The sequence below is a fragment of the Dipodomys spectabilis genome, unplaced genomic scaffold (genome assembly GCF_019054845.1).
Source record: "Dipodomys spectabilis isolate Male_0828 unplaced genomic scaffold, ASM1905484v1 ptg000002l, whole genome shotgun sequence".
Taxonomy (NCBI): Eukaryota; Metazoa; Chordata; class Mammalia; order Rodentia; family Heteromyidae; genus Dipodomys; species Dipodomys spectabilis.
In genome coordinates this window covers 20,209,706-20,226,204 of record NW_024870679.1, presented here as the reverse complement: position 1 = coordinate 20,226,204, position 16,499 = coordinate 20,209,706, and the positions used below count along the sequence as shown (strand labels likewise).

General features: G+C 36.3%; 1 protein-coding gene across 1 annotated transcript in view; it reads right to left on the bottom strand.

The window, feature by feature from the left end:
• Positions 1-16,499, bottom strand: part of Col24a1 (collagen type XXIV alpha 1 chain) — a 305,980-nt gene that overhangs the window by 36,245 nt on the left and 253,236 nt on the right. Inside the window, exon 48 of the mRNA XM_042685239.1 lies at positions 1,770-1,877. Coding sequence (XP_042541173.1) covers positions 1,770-1,877 — 108 coding nt within the window. The remainder of the gene's footprint in view (positions 1-1,769; positions 1,878-16,499) is intronic.

Below are 16,499 nucleotides of genomic sequence, written 5' to 3'. Positions count from 1 at the left end.
AATCCATCCTTTAGCACAGGCTCTGGGAAAATTAAGTTCTGCGAACGTGTCCTCTCCACTAACACTTTCTGAACAAATACCTGACATGAACAAGAAGTGTAACAGTAAGGAAAGAAGAGGAGAGGGGGATTTATATAACAAAGAGAGGATATAAGGAGGTTTCAGAGAGGAGGATGGAATTGTGGTACGTGTGGAACATATTTATATGATGAAAAACTTTCATTTTGTTTGAGGTAATATCATTTTGCCATGCTCTCCTTACCACCCAGAGCAGATTCAGCTATCTACAAGGAACAGAACAATCTCCTGATATGTGGACCCTCGTTTTTGCTATGGTTACCATCTCAAGTCCATAAGCAGGAAATTTCTATCACTTGTTTTCTTAGTTTCCTTTATTCCTTCAAAATCCACCTAAATAGTATATTAAAAGTATTTTTTAAAAGTCAAGTCTTATGTATTTTTTGAAATTAGAATTGGGATACCTTCTATGTCATTTCTAAATATAAAGTAAGTAGACAGATTTTGAAGATGAGTTAATGAAAAATGATGCTTTGCATACTCCCTCAAAGTGATTAGCAAATCTCCTTTACGTTCTTGAGACAAATGTAAGATTTTGAGACTTTACAAATAAAGATTTTTAATTTTCAGTAGTAAAGGATATTCATGGTATGAACATTAACAGAAATCTAAAGTTGTAATCAGTAAGCTACCATTTTCATTTTACAGATGTGGCCCAGCATTCAAAAATTCTTTAAAAGTGGAACTCTAAAAATTAAGTTAAAAGTTAGTCTACAAATGTGGCCCAGTGATTCAAAAATTCTTTGAAAGTAGAACTGTGAAAATTAATTAAAATGTGGTAATGATAAGGGTGAAAATGTCTGTCTGTATGTTTATGCCGATCTGTCTGTCTCCTATAACTCCTAAATGTCTTAATTGCAAACTTTTAGGAGAAATTTTCAAATATTAGACTGTGTCTAAGTTGTCTAGGTAACTCTTGCATTTCTTTGTTTCATTTTTTATTTTTTTCTTGTGCCAGTCCTGGGGCTTAAATTCAGGTGCTGGGCGCTGTCCCTGAACCTCTTTTTCTCAAGGCTAGCCCTCTACCACTTGAGCTACCAAAAGTGTCTGGCTTTTGGGGGTTTAATTGAAGATAAAAGTCTAATGAACTTTACTGCCCAGGCTGGCTTAAACTGTGATAATCAGATCTCAGTCTCCTGAGTAGCTGGGATTACAGGTGTGAACCCCTAAGTACCCAACTCAGTCTTACATTTCTAAAAGAAATTTTGGTCTGAGAATCTACTGACATATTAAAAATAGTAATGTTGTCTACTTAATGTTGATGTTAATTATTTTCACTTTGATTCTAAGAAATAATCTGCCTGTTATCAGATTTTTAAATTGATTGACTCAGAGGAACAGGAAGCAAATTTGAGAAAGTATGTATCTGGAAGTAAGTTCAACCTCTCCTATTTTGCAGAAGAGGGAAGATGATAGAAAAGGAAGAAAAGCCAAAATGAGTGAAAATCAGCATTTTAAAAAAGCATTTTTATTTGTTGGCTAATAAGTTGTTATGCCAAATCACATACACTGTTATCATGAAAACAAATGAGTAAAAGCTATGTATATATATATTTTCCTAATGTGCTTTTCCTATTAGCCAAATTTTATTAAATGTTACTAGGTATTATTATTGTGTAATGTAGCCAATGAATCCAGGGCCAGTAAGGCTGGGTATTACATAACCATTAGGAAAAAAGCTACTAAAGTACCTTTGGGCCTGGAATTCCAGGACTTCCTGGCAGGCCTGATGAGCCCCTTCCTCCCCGTGGACCTGGAGAACCAGCCAATCCTATTTTTCCTGGGCTGCCTTTGATGCCCTGTAACATAAACAAGAAATGAAGACTAGCACATTTCTACAGCTGTGGCCTAGAGGCTCAATAAATGTAGGAGGGGCTAAGAGACTGCTGTTGATATATTAAGTTAGGCAGTTATCAATGGTGTCTTTTCTAAATAAGTGAGACAAATAGTATTTGGGGACTATCCATCACTCCTCTGAAATATGTAATTATAGTTAGTATCATGATCTTGGGTTTTCAAATGGAAATGCTGAGGTAGTACAAAGTCTGCCAGTACCTTCAGACTTAGATAGCTAGGTGTGAGGTACTGTTACAGTCTAAATAAAAAACAACAATATTTACTTGGGTATATATGCCAGTTATAATAACTGATTAGAATCTCCCTCTAGAAAAAATTCTGTCTCTCAACCATAGATGATTCTAGAAAATTTACTGAAAAAAGCTTGGGAATAAAGTTAAGAAAGCAGACATTATAACCTTAAAACAAAAACATAAATCAGGGTTGGCAAACTATGGCTCATCATTCACCTGTTTTCATATAGCCTATGTTCCAAGGATAATTTACATTTTAAAAATGTGTATATGTGCCAGTACTGTGGCTTGAACTAGGGCCTCACTCTAGATTGGTTTGTTTATATAAGACTTGTGCTCTACTACTTACACCATACCTTCAATCCATCTTTTACCTGGTTAATTGAAGGTGGAATCTTGTGGACTTTTCTGCCCACATTAGCTTTGAACCATGATCATCCCAATAGCTAGGACTATAAGTGTGGGCCACTCAAAAAGAACAATATTTAAAGATGTGACAACTATATAAACTTAAAATTTTAGTAAATATCAATAAAGTTTTATTAGAAACAGTCATGCTCATTCATTGTACATTGGTTCTGAAGACTTTTGCACTATAATAGCAGACCTGAGTAACTATGACAGAGAATTTATACTGAATTCTTATTGCTTTTATTTTTTTCATTTAAATTTGATTGTGCAGGTGATGTACAGAGAGGGATTACATTTACATAAGTAAGGTAATGAGTACATTTCTTTTTGAACAGTGTTACTCCCTCCCTCATTGTTTCCACTCCCCCCACTATGTCTCTGCCTCCCAAATTGTAAAGTTCATTTCCAACATAGTGTCTAGTGAGTATCACTGTTGAATTGGTCCACCCTGTGTCCCCTAGTCTTGTGATTCCCCTTCACACCCCCAAATCAGATAAATATATATAAGACAAAGGGTACAGAAATAAAAAACAGTGATAATGGAGTAAACCAAAGGGGGGAAAAGAAAGGAAAAAGAAGAAATAACTGCAAACAGTACAATAAAAAAACTTCTTGTTTCTAGTTCTTTGAGTTCATTTCAATAAGCATCATTTTATATGGGCATATGCACATAGCTATTGAGCCACTGTATCCTTTCCTCGTTGTGTGATGCTTAGAGTACTTTTGCAAAATGATTTCCTGAACTCTATTTCAGGAGTGAGGCTTCATAACTCAACAGTGTTTCAAGTGGAACATATTTTTTCTCTTTCTTTTGTTTTATTCAAGCATATATCTATCATGACAACAGATGGATTTTCAACTTTTTAAAAATGTGTGCCTGTCCTGAGCTTGGGTGCTGTCTCTGAGCTTTCCTTCCTCAAGGCTAGAGCTATACTACTTGAGTCTCAGCACCATGTCTGGCTGTCTGATGGTTAACTAAAGTTAAGAGTGTCATGCTCTTTCTTGCCAGGGCTGGCTCTGAACAGATCTCAGCTTCCTGAGAAACTAGGATTACAGGTGTGAGCCACCAGCTCCCAGATTAATATTTTGTTTTAAAGAAATAATACAATGTGGATTATTTTGTTACCAATTAGAGGGTGAAATCTTGTGTTTATTATGTAGTATAACTACAACTGTGTTTACAATAAACATATAGCCAGGAGCTGGTGATTCACCCCTGTAATCCTCCTACTGGAGGATTAGGAGCTCACGCTGAGATCTGAGTATGAGGTTCACATCCTGCCCAGGGAGGAAACTCTGTGAGACTCTTATCTCCAATTAACCAACAGAAACCCCAAAGTGACACTGTGGCTCAAAGTGGTAGAATACTAGCCTTGAGCAGAAAAGCTCAGGGATAGTGCTCAGCCCTTGAGTTCAAGTCTCATGACCAACAAGAAGAAAACAAAGAAAAAGAAAAAACCCAAATCCCAAAACACTCAGGGACAGCACCCAGGCCCTGAGTTCAAGCAAAAAAAATTAAATTAGAATACAGGTACAATGCACAACATTTTCAGACCAAGCCCTCCACACAAGATTCCAACCTCCCATGAATGTTAATTGTAGAATTTCTCCATTCACATACACACAAAATAAATAAATAAAAATGAGGTTTCAATGAAAGCAAGTTTCTCAGTGTTCTTATTTCTTAATCCAGCATGGAAAGTCCCTTGTTCATGGTAACCTAATTAAATCATGCTGTAAAAATATACTTGATTTCTATGATTAGCTTTTCAGTAATAATAGTGTTTGAAATGCTGAAGACATGGCCACAGAATCAGTAGCCCATTTAAAAATAAGGCATATATTTTTGAGTGGTTTTCCTTGGCTCTTGATGATGCAATATAAATTTGTAATACTTCTCAGTTGTTCATTTTTGAAAAATCAATGCTAAGTCTGAATTGATAGAAGAATTACTTGTGAACAACATGGGAAGTGATACATGGAATAATGCTTTCAAAGAAGGAAAACACTAAATTCATTTAACTTGAAGTAGAAGTTAGAAGTAAACGGCAATGAGAGTGATAGCTATGAATCAGAGAAGAGAATTATTCCAAACTTACAAAGCTTGTGAAAGAGTAACATGTTTTAAACCATGTATACTTGTTGAATTAATGTGGTATTCAGATACTTGGAGGAGACTATTTAACTCTAGTATGTGTTATTAAACATGAACTCTGTGGAGTCTTGTGAATTTGTCCTTCATTAGTTCTGTATTGTGCAATTATTTTTTGTCAGAAATACAAATGGTATATACAGACTTATACTATTACACAGCAGTTTAATGGTTTAACAGGGGTAAAGTTATATTGAATTTTTTTTCTGAGACTGAGATAAAAATTTTTCTTTTTCTTTTGGATCCAGTCGTGGGGCCTGAACTCTGGGCCTGGGCGCTGTCCCTCAGCTCTTCAGCTCAAGGCTAGTGCTCTACCACTTGAGCCAGAGCGCCACTTCCAGCTTTTTTCTTTTTTTGCTTATGTGGTGCTGAGGAATCGAACCCAGGGCCTCAGGCATGCAAGGTAAGCGCTCTACCACTGAGCTATCTTCCCAGCCCTGAGATCAAAATTTGTCTAGATGAGAAAAACTGTCCTCAGTACAAAGCCAGTGGCTTTGGAAATAAGGTTTTGCTATAGACTTTCTAATGTCTACGAATGACTCTAGATCTAAAATTACAAAGGAAAATAGTGTTTATTTGTGAAACTTACACTGTGGTAAAGTTATTTTGACAATGTACCATAAGTAATAGAAGCAGCTTTATATAGGTTATATGCTTTCAAAAATTAAAACAAGAAGTGAGATTTCCATTCACACACAGATTTATAATGGATTGATTTTCTGAGCTCAATTTTAACAGCATACAATAGACATACCCAAGAAATTTTTGTATTTCAAAATTCACTTGCCTGTGTCATTAAGAAGGTTTTGCATAACCTTCAAATGGAAATGAGTAACTACAATGTAATGACATGTTAAAAGACAAATATTTACGGTATTCTCACAATAAAAAAAGAAGAAGAAAAAGACAAATATCAAGGGAAGAATTGAATAAACTTTTTATAAATTCCTTTCAAGAAATGAATATGCTCAATTAAAATCAGACTCTTATGAAAAGAACAAAGATGGAAAATGTAAACTATACAAAATCTTATTACAGAATGCATTAACAGATGAATAAAAATTGATAATAGAGAACACTTATTCCCCTTCTAAGAATGTCATTTTTCATTTTTTATATTTATTCAAGAAATTATTCTCAATGGTTACATTTTTAATTTCACAAGTAAAATTTTGTGAAAATTTATTTTCTCTTTGGTTATATCAATTCCAAACTAATGTTCTTGAGTTTACTTTTTGCTCTGCATAGCCTGAAATATTTACTCATAGAAGGATTTTGCTAACCTCTCCAGGAAAGGATTGTTACTTTCTGGGTGGAATTTCTGGAATATTAAATTGGGTAATGCAACAGTTATCCCATGCATTCAACAAATATTTATTGTGTATCACCTATTGTAAGGAAGATGCTACGAAAGCCCTCTAGGAAATTCAGCTGTAAATAAGATATGGCTCTGGTCTTCAAAAAGTTGAGTATCTGTGAAAAAGTTAGAATGTAATATATAAAGAATTATGATAAAAGTAAAATGCAAAAAAATTACCAGATGAAAGAGCTAATACAAAAACTTGACATGTGAAAAAAAGAAGATTCTTTTATTGGCAACTGGAAAAAGAAGTTAGAAGTGAATCAGGGAGCAGGATCTTAAAAGTTATGAATGCAGTAGGAAGGAGGTTTAGGCTTAAGGCAGACTAGAATCATTTATGTGAAAGATTTGGTTAAGAAAATGGTACTTAAAAGGTAAAGCCATTTTGAAATTTAATACTAGGCTATCTTTCTGTTTTTGCAAATAATATATCCTCTAAATTATGTTATTACATATCTCAAAGTAAAAACCCAATCTGTTAGTGTATTACCCTTTTTAAGTAGTTTTTTTATGACTGCAAAATGTGTTAAATTATGAATATAGTATTTTATATTCCCCGAATGTCAGGCACTATTCCAGGTGTTTACAGAGATGTATCTTTAGAACATAGGTTCACATTCCTTTGATTGACTTTTAAGACACTTTTATCCTGATCTACATTGACCATTGCATCTCCTTATGTGTCTCCATCTTCATGTAGCTCAATATTTGAAAGACCATTCTGAATGCAAAATCCATACAGACAGGAAAGAGAGAAGAGAGGCAAAATGAGATGGTCCTACAGAAGGATGAGAGGGGGAAGGAAAGAGGGGGAAAGAGAGAGACAGAAGAGGAAGATGGAGTAGGAATAAAATAAGGTGTGAGCACACACACACACACACACACACACACACACACACACACACACACACACACACACACAGTGGCAAATGCCTGTAATCCTAGCTACTTTAGAGACAGAAAGTAGGAGAAATGTGGTCCCAGGATGGTGTAGAATGAAGTAGAGATCCTGTCTTAAAAAGCAAACCTAAAGCTGAAAGGACTGGGAGCATGGCTTAAGTGGTATAGCATTTGCCTAGCAAGAATGAAGCCTTGAGCTCAATTGCCAGAACTGTCCCCTAGTCCAAAAAAGGATGGAAGGAAGGACATGTAAGGAAGAAAAGCTTCAAACCAAATAGTCTTAGAATAGCAAAATAACATCAGAGATAAACTAGATAAAAGAAAGACAGTTACAGATATAGATGAGTGTGTGAATTAAAAAAAAAAAGGAATGGGTTTTCTTGCAAGGTTGTGAGCTTCCTCTCTTTGGGTGTATTATAGACATCAGAAAGAAATGTATCCTATTGTTAGCAATGGTTCAGGAAACCACCTTGATAGGAACTGGGCAAGGCACAGTTTACTTCTATACAGAAGGGTACATCATTTGCTAAAATCATGGCTAGCAAGTACAAGGAACAAGTGGGCAGTTCCCTTAATGCAGCAGGCGCTGCCCCTCTGCTTGAATTGGCTTGGCTCAGGTTCACAATCTGCTCACAATTGGCTAGTTTGGAAGGGGTAAGATGTATTTACCTAAAGTGATCATTAAAGGACTTTGAGGAGTAAAGCACTAGTGGATTCTGCCTGTAATTTTAGCTACTTAGGAGGCTGAGATCTGAAGATTTCAGTTTGAAATCTCATATACAAAAGTATATGATAGGGGGCTGGGAAGGTGGCTCAGTGGTAGAGTGCTTGCCTTGCATGCATGAGGTCCTGGGTTCGATTCCTCAGCCGTAAGTGGTGCTGTGGCTCAAGTGGTAGAGCACTAGCCTTGAGCTGAAGAGCTGAGGGACACTGCCCAGGCCCAGAGTTCAGGCCCCAGGACCGGACCCTCCCCCCCCCCAAAGTATATGATATCCTCATCTCCAATAAAACTACCCAGAAAAAGCCAGAAGTGGCACTGTGGTTGAAGTGATGGAGTGCTAGCCTTGAGCACAAAGAGGCTCAGGAACAGTGCCCGGGCCCTGAGTTCAAGCCCTAGAACCTGAAGAGAGAAAAAAAAAGACTTTGAGATCAGATTAGTTACTCAAATCCTCTGCTACTTTCTTGAACCAACTGAGGTGTGGTCTAATTATGCACACTTGCTACTTTCCTGAACAATCTGAGGTATGTCTTCATTCCTCTCTTCAATATTGGAACAATCAGTTACCACAAAACCTTCTATTTCTAAAATCCTTCCTTATCCCTTTCTTTGCTTGTTCACATTATCTTAGCAAAATAATAAACAGGAGCCAAGACACGAGGCCAAAGCAGGAACTTTTAAGCAAACCACTTGGTTAGGAAAGACAGATTTTCTCACACCTATGAACAAATTACCCTAGATGATTTAAAGATACTTCAGTATTTCATAATTCCAAAATAGTATGACCTCACTTCACTTCCATTTTAATTCTAGGTGATTTATATTGTTTTCCAGTTAAAAAAGCCATATCTTTTGGGTGAGACATGGACAATAGATATTCAGAGATTAATAGGTATCTGGGACTGAGAATAATAAGGGCCATAAAACTAGTCATAAGTGACATGAAACATTCAAGAGGGTTAACTAGAAACTTCATTTTACTTGCAGTGCTACCAGAAGATTCAACCCAATAAAAAAGATTCCAAGTCATTTTCTATTCTTGTTGGGTTCTTAGAGAGAAATTTGAGGAAAGTAGCAGAGTGTTCTGTACAAAGTTCCAAACAATGTTTCATACAAGTAAAGAACAAACACTTTTTATTAGGAATACACAGATGGGTGATTAATTTTGCTTGCAAGAGAAACAGATGCTAACCCCTAAGCATTCTTTCCAGTGTCTTCTAAGGGTTTTCTTGAAACTATCCAGCAAACAAAGTAATTCTGGGCAAAATTTAAAAAGTAAATAAAAATGAATCACTACTTTTGATCAGAGATGGTAAAATCTATGGATAGCTTACCTGAACTTTAAAAAGTTGACATAATGACAAGTGTACATGATTTCTCATGGCCAGAGAGTTTCATTATTCTCAGGCAAAAGTCAAACTTCCTATGGAAATTGGTTATGAACTTTGCAGCCAAGTAATGACAAGTTATAATAGGACTGAAGCTGACGGATTCCCAAGAAAGCAGTTAGTATACTTGGGTGAGCAAAGACAGCAAAAGTATCGACCATTACATGGATTCCTTTTTTTTTCAGATATTGGGGCTTAAAATCAGGGACTAAGGCCTTTTATGAGCCTCTTTGTGCTCAAGACTAGATAGAGCTCTACCACTTGAGCCACAGCACCACTTCTAGCTTGTTTCTCAGTAGTTTAAGGGAGATAAGAGTCTGACTGCCTTTTCTTTTCTGGTCTGGCTTTGAATGGCAATCCTCAGAACTCAGCCACCTGAGTAGCTAGGATTACAGGCATGAGCCACAGGTGACTGGCATGAGTTGCTTTTTATTGACTACCTATTGTATATCAGAAACCATAATATTCTGGTATTTGTTTTTATTTTCCCTTATGTAGGTTAAGTAAAGAATTGCAAATTGCTAGACACTGTTGGTTGTAATCCTGGTTACCCAGGAAGCTGAGATCTGAGGATTGCAACTCAAAGCCTGCCAGGCAGGAAACTGTGAGACTCTTAACTCCAATTAATTACCAGAAAACCAGAAGTGGTGCTGTGGCTTGAAATGGTAGTGCACTAGCTTTGAGCAGAAAAGGTCAAGGACAGCACCCAGGCCTTGAGTTCAAACCCCAGGAACAAAAAGAAAAAAAATATTTATTTTTATTTTCCCTTATGGGAAAGGGAAAAGAAATTAAAACTGTGACTGCCATTTGCACTGAATGAAAAAGTCTTGGAAAGAAACTGGGGTTGTATGTATATATCTAGATGGGCAGAATTTGCAATGATAATGCCTGGTGTGGATACAGTTGAGAAATTACCATACAGAATGTCACTCTACTGTTTGCCCTGTTCCTCAGTTTAGTTGACTATTTTTGCCAGAACTGAGTGAAGCAAATATGAATAAAGTTTGCTAAAGAAGAGACCTAAGGACCAATGGAATAGAATTGAAAACCCAGAAATGAACCCACTGACCTATAGCCACCTAATCTTCAATAAGGGAGATAAAAAATAGAATGGAAGACCTCTTCACTAAATGGTGCTGGCAAAATTGGTTTTAATCACCTGTAGAAAACTAAAGCTAGATCCTTATATACCACCTTGCACCAGAATCAACTCCAAATGGATCAAAGACCTTGAAGTCAAAGAAGACACCCTGAAAACATTACAGGACAGAATAAGAGAAACCCTAGGTCTCCTTGGCACAGGCAGAAATTTTCTCAACAGAGACCCAGAAACATAACAAATCAACAAAGGGTTGGACAAATGGGATTGCATGAAGCTGCAGAGCTTCTGCATGGCAAAGGACATAGCTAGCAAGATCAATAGAAAGCCCACAGATTGGGAGAAGATCTTCACTAGCCATACAACGGACAAGGGTCTCATGTCTAAAATATATTTGGAACTCAAAAAATTAAATCCCCCAGCTCCCTTCTCTTTTCTAGCTCTCTCTCTGCTCTTTTCTAGCTCTTTTCTAGCGCTCTCTCTGCTCTTTTCTAGCTCTTTTCTAGCGCTCTCTCTGCTCTTTTCTAGCTCTTTCTCAGCTCTCTCCTCTTTCCCAGCTCTCTTCTCTTTCCTAGCTCTCTCTTTCCTACCTTTCCCAGCTCTCTCTGCTCTTTTCTAGCTCTTTTCTAGCTCTCTCTCTCTGTTCTTTTCTAGCTCTTTCTCAGCTCTTTCCTTCTCTTTCCCAGCTCTCTGCTCTTTTCTAGCTCTTCTCTTCTCTAGCTATTTTCTCTCTTTTCTAGTTCTCTCTTAGCTCTTTTCCCAGCTCTCGCTCTTTCCCAGCTCTCTCTTTCCCAGGCCTTTCCCCATCACGTGGAGGACCAAGATGGCCTGGTGCCAGCCTGAATGATGAATAAACCTACCCCTTACCTGAAAAAAAAATTAAATCCTCCAACAACAAACCCTCAAGGAAACAACTGCCTGATAAATAAGTGGGCTAAAGACTTAAAGAGAAACTTCTCTGAAGAGGAAAGAAGGATGGCCAATAGACACATGAAGAATTGCTCAACCTCCCTAGCCATAAAACAAATGCAAATCAAAACAACACTGAGATACCACCTCACCCCAGTTAGAATGGCTAAAATCAAGAACTCTAATAACAACAGATGCTGGAGGGGATGTGGCCAGAAGGGAACCCTACTGCATTGTTGGTGGGAGTGTAAACTTGTTTAACCACTTTGGAAAGTAGTATGGGGGTTCCTCAAAAGACACCACATAGAGCTCCCCTATGACCCAGCAATCCTACTTTTGGGCATTTACCCAAATGATCACAAACAAGACCGTACTAAAGCTACCGGCACAACTATGTTTATTGCAGCATTATTTACCATAGCTAAGATATGGAACCAACCAAGATGCCCCTCAGCGGATGAAAGGATCAAGAAAATGTGGTATATATACACAATGGAATTCTATGCCTCCATCAGAAAAAATGACATTGCCCCATTTGTTAGGAAATGGAAAGACTTGGAAAAAAATTTGCTAAGTGAAGTAAGCCAGGCCCAAAGAAACATAAGTCCCATGGTTTCCCTTATTTGCATTAACTAGTATATGTCTGGGACAAGAAGAAAAGGTCAGATAAGATGATGTTAAGCGAAATGAACCCAAGATAGGGACACAAGTGGTTTTTTCTTTCTTGCTATTGTTTCTAATGTATTTGCAAGGTACCATATGATTTTTTGTTGCTTTGTATGTCCCTCCCTCACGGTATAATCCTTGTTTTCACTTTATTTGATGTTGGTATAATTTGGGGGAGGCGAAGGGAAAAAACAAATTGTTTAAATAGGGATACAGGTTGACCCATTGTAACAATGAGATGTACAAGACGCTATGATGAAAAACAAACTTTACAATTTAGGCGGGGGGGGGGGGGCAGGGGGAAGGTAAGGGTGAGGGGGAGTGAGGGAGTATAATTGAGGAGGTGGGAGGGAAGGGATGGTAGGGGAAAACCAAAGGAGGAGGCAACAATGCTTGATGGGAAATGTACTCATTACCTTGCTCATGTCACTGTAACCCCTCTGTACAGTATTTTCACAATGAAAAACTTATTAAAAAATAGGGTAACATTAGATATTCACATAATAAAGATAAGCTAAAAATGAGCACCTTTATAATTACACAGAGTGAAATTGTAAACATTAATGACATTAATCTCATTGCTTTAATCAACAATAAAATGATTCATTTAAAGTAACATTGAACCTTAAATTACAACCTTGATAATTTTCTACAGAAGTTTTTCCTTTTGCTTTCTATGCTGTCAATCACCTTCTGTGTACATAGTGTTAGGTTGATGTAGTTTTAATTATGTAATAATTATTAACTAGGTGAGAAAATAGTAATCAAAATTGATTTATTTTATGCAATACTAAAATCAGTATATTATACTGAAGTTCCATTTCTGGCAACATTAGTAATGCTTGTTTTTTACTTGTTGCTTAGCCAACAAACCCAAGAGTTTGTAAAAGCAATTCTTCCTTTACTGTTGCAAGTAAAAACACTTCTGTTTAAATAAAAATTTCTTATTTTATTTGGTTTACCAAATACATCCCAGCTAGAAATGTCTGTTTAAAATTATGTGGGATAATAATTATTGGATAATTATATGCATGGCTGCATTATACATAAATAATGTAGCATTCATAAGATGTTCCTACAGTACTAATCATAAACAATGCAGCAACTTCTAGAAATAAGATTTATAAATGAGTTGTATGCTAACTTAGGTGGTAATTTTATTTTAAACCCTTGGACATAGTAAAGCTCAAGGAACCAAGAGAAAGTTGAGCCAAGTCTTCAGGCACTAAAGATAGATGTGCTTATGTTATGTCTCCAAGAGTATGCAAAGCTAACCTCTTCCTCAGATTTTTAGGGAACAGGCATTTTGACATTGTTTTACATCTTAGAAATTATTTGCCAATTTCCATTAGAACAACTGATATTTTGTTATTCCTGAAAAACAGATGGTGCAAATTATACTATTCTATTAGGACAAAATAAGAGTATTCTCTAAAATTTCCTTTACCTTGTTCTCAATACACAACCACAGCATTGCCAGGGACTAGCAGAAGTTTTAACCATACTTTGGCTCTTGGCCATGTCTACAATTGCACCACTAGAAGACAGAAACATGCATCCATTTATTTAGAAAATGGTAATAACTGTACTCATTTGATTCTTATGAAAATCATATGACTACTATTATTGATTCATTCAATAGCCAGTATTTAAGATGTTAGGTAGCTAACACATCTAAATTTTAAATTCTAGTCTCTAGGATTGCAGTTACCATGAAAAGAACATTCATTGCTCAATGATTTACAAAGCTTTTCTGAGCCTGACAGTGTGCCCAGTGCGAGCCATACAAAGATGAATAAAAGACAATAGCAAGTCTACAAGTGTTTACAACCTCTTAGGAAAAACCTGAATTAGCATCTATATTTCCCATGCTCTTATGGAAGAAGTGCTCTGTGTTTAGAGAAGCTCAGAAGAGACATGCTTAACTCTGATTTGAAGACTTAATTATAGAGGTACCAATTGGATTAAGTCCCAACAACTTAATAAATTACCTCATCATGAAGTAAGAAAGGTGGAAGAGCAGAGGGAATAAATTACATATATAAAGTGAAGAAAGTGGGGGAAATACACAGATTTGGGGAGTAATGCCTAACTATGTTTAAAGTATGCACAGTGCTTAATAATAGGTCTCTGAAATTAGTCTGTTTTAAACTCTGGCTCCATTACTTTTCATCTGTGTGATTTTAGGCAAGCTACTTGATCTCTCTGAATCTCAGCTTACTTTTGGTAAACTAAAGATAACTACAATATAGTTCTTCATGGAGGTATTGTAGAGATTAGTGGGCCAGTAGGTATTTAGTATCTGGAATAATGACTGGCACATGGTTAAAGCATTTAATAATGCTTCTATGATCGCTGCAATGCACAGCATACAGTATCAAGGTAGACTGTTAAGACTAGAAATGTAAATAGAGGTCAGATCATGAAAGAACACCAATCTATAGAGTATGAACTTTATCTGGTGGGAATCACTGAACATTCAAATAGGAAACTAATATCCTATAGCACATCTTCATTTTGTTGGTAATAAGCATCCAAACAAACTGAGTATTGTCGGTTCTGGAAGAGGTCCTAATGAGCAGAAAATGGGCCAAGCAAAGCAGCAAGGGAGAAAGAGGGAAAGTAGTAAGAAGGGTGAGACATAGCTATATAATCAACCTCATAATAATGAACAGTTGACAGGATTTGTTGATTGGAAGATTTGGCCAATGCAGTTATGTTTTTTTCTCCAAAATAAGCTGAAGAAAAACACTGTATCTTCTTAAAAGTAAGTTTCTTGAATAGGACTAGCTCATAGCTACAGTACCCAGAGACCAGATGGACCACAGAGTTGTTAGTGTTTCGTATCGACACTTCCACGGTGGTCCTGCTGCACCTATGCGTGGATTAAGGGTGGACTGATGAAGTGTGTTTTCCCCTTACAGTACTGAATGAAATCCACAAATGGAAAACCCAAGATTTTCAACGTTCAAGAGAAAAATCTCATTTTAGACAACACTTAAACATGCATTTTTGTGACCAACTGGAAAGTTAAGATTGAAAGGCCCTGATTTGTCCTAAGTTAAGTTGTTAGTTTTGTTTCCTTCTTTCCCTTCCAGAAACCAGTTTTATTAGTGGCAGCAATAAAAAAAATAAAAGAGTGGTAAGCCTTCATTTTGGTGACAAATGGATTTATGATTTTTGCAAGGAAAAGTTGTTTTCCTTTTCCCCAAATGATGGAGGTACTATGTTTGAACAGAAGTCCAACTCAATGAAAACAGCATGGTAGACTCATTTAGTACAGATGTGCTAAGTTGACTGGCCTCAGAATACTCATTTGTACAGAGGAAATTCACAAAGGCAACTTGAGCCTCTCCAATACTGTCCTTCAGTTACAGTCACATGATCTTGAAAAAACATCAACACTGAAAAGTGAATATGCCAGGAATTCTTTAAATCTTTGACCACATCAAAAAAAAAGGGGGGGGGGGGAAGGGACAGAAAGAAAGTAAAAAGAACATTGTTTAGGAAAGTCAACAGTTACATAACTATACAAATCCCAGAATAAATATTTTTTCAGTGGATAAACCCAGCAATCTCTAAAGGTAAGCCAAGAAACAGCATGGTGCCATGATTTTTAAAAGAAAAAAAAAGAGCAATGGAAAGATGTCCTTATCCTTGGTTGAAAACATTCCAGGAAACTTGCTAATATTTAGAGATGGATGGTATTACTTTCTCGTAAGTAGTTTTTACTTAGTAAAACTTAGTTTTACTTTAGTAGTAGGTTTTAGAAATAGTTCCCTTAGACATAATTTTCCATGATGACCTGTTGCCATTAAACATTTTATTTTAACATCTCATTGGGCAAATTCTTTACAAAGCATTATAATCACAATCTCATATCAGATATTCTACACAGAGAAGAAATACTTGTTGAACCATTGCCATATTCACAAATTCCCCAAATATGTGCAGACTTTAGGGCTTAAAAACAAAATCATTCAAGAGAGTGTTTCTTTTTTATTTTGATGGATACAAAACATTTCAACACAGTGACATCTTATTATAATAAGAATGCATGCAAAATCATCTTCATTTATTCTGTGAAAATGTTTAAAAGTAATAACTGATGATTATGATCTGATGGCTAATTGCTTTCTAATTTCACTACCAGATGTCACTGAACTTCATGGCACAGGGATGTATTTGCAAGAATATTTACAGGACAGCAACTCATGTCACTTTTCTTTTATCACAGAGTGCAATGAGTTTTCTAGACAGGGACATGTGGCTCAGAATCCAGTTTTTTTTAAAACAAGAACATAACTATTAATGGAGTATTTTAGCAAGAGTGGGTAGAATATGCATTTCTTGTTTTTTGACTAATTTCCACTCAGATTCTTCCTTGGTCTTTAATCTCTCCATATCTACGATGCCTTTCAGATGAGAAGTTACAAATGCTCAAGTCTCTCTCATTTGAAAATAACTTCCTATCTTACTTTTATTGTCTAATTATTCTTTGTCTTTCTCCTTCAGAACTTAACTTCTCCATAGTTAATTGAATATCTTGATATCTTAATCATTCACTCATCTCAAGAGGTCTAATTCTATTTATATCTTACATTAATCGAGCAAAATGATTCCTCGCTAAAGTTATTGATGTCCTATAACAAAAGATCATAATTGAATTTCATTAGATTTTTGTGATAGACTCTTTACCTAGTCAACAGTAGATAGCTAAGACAGAAA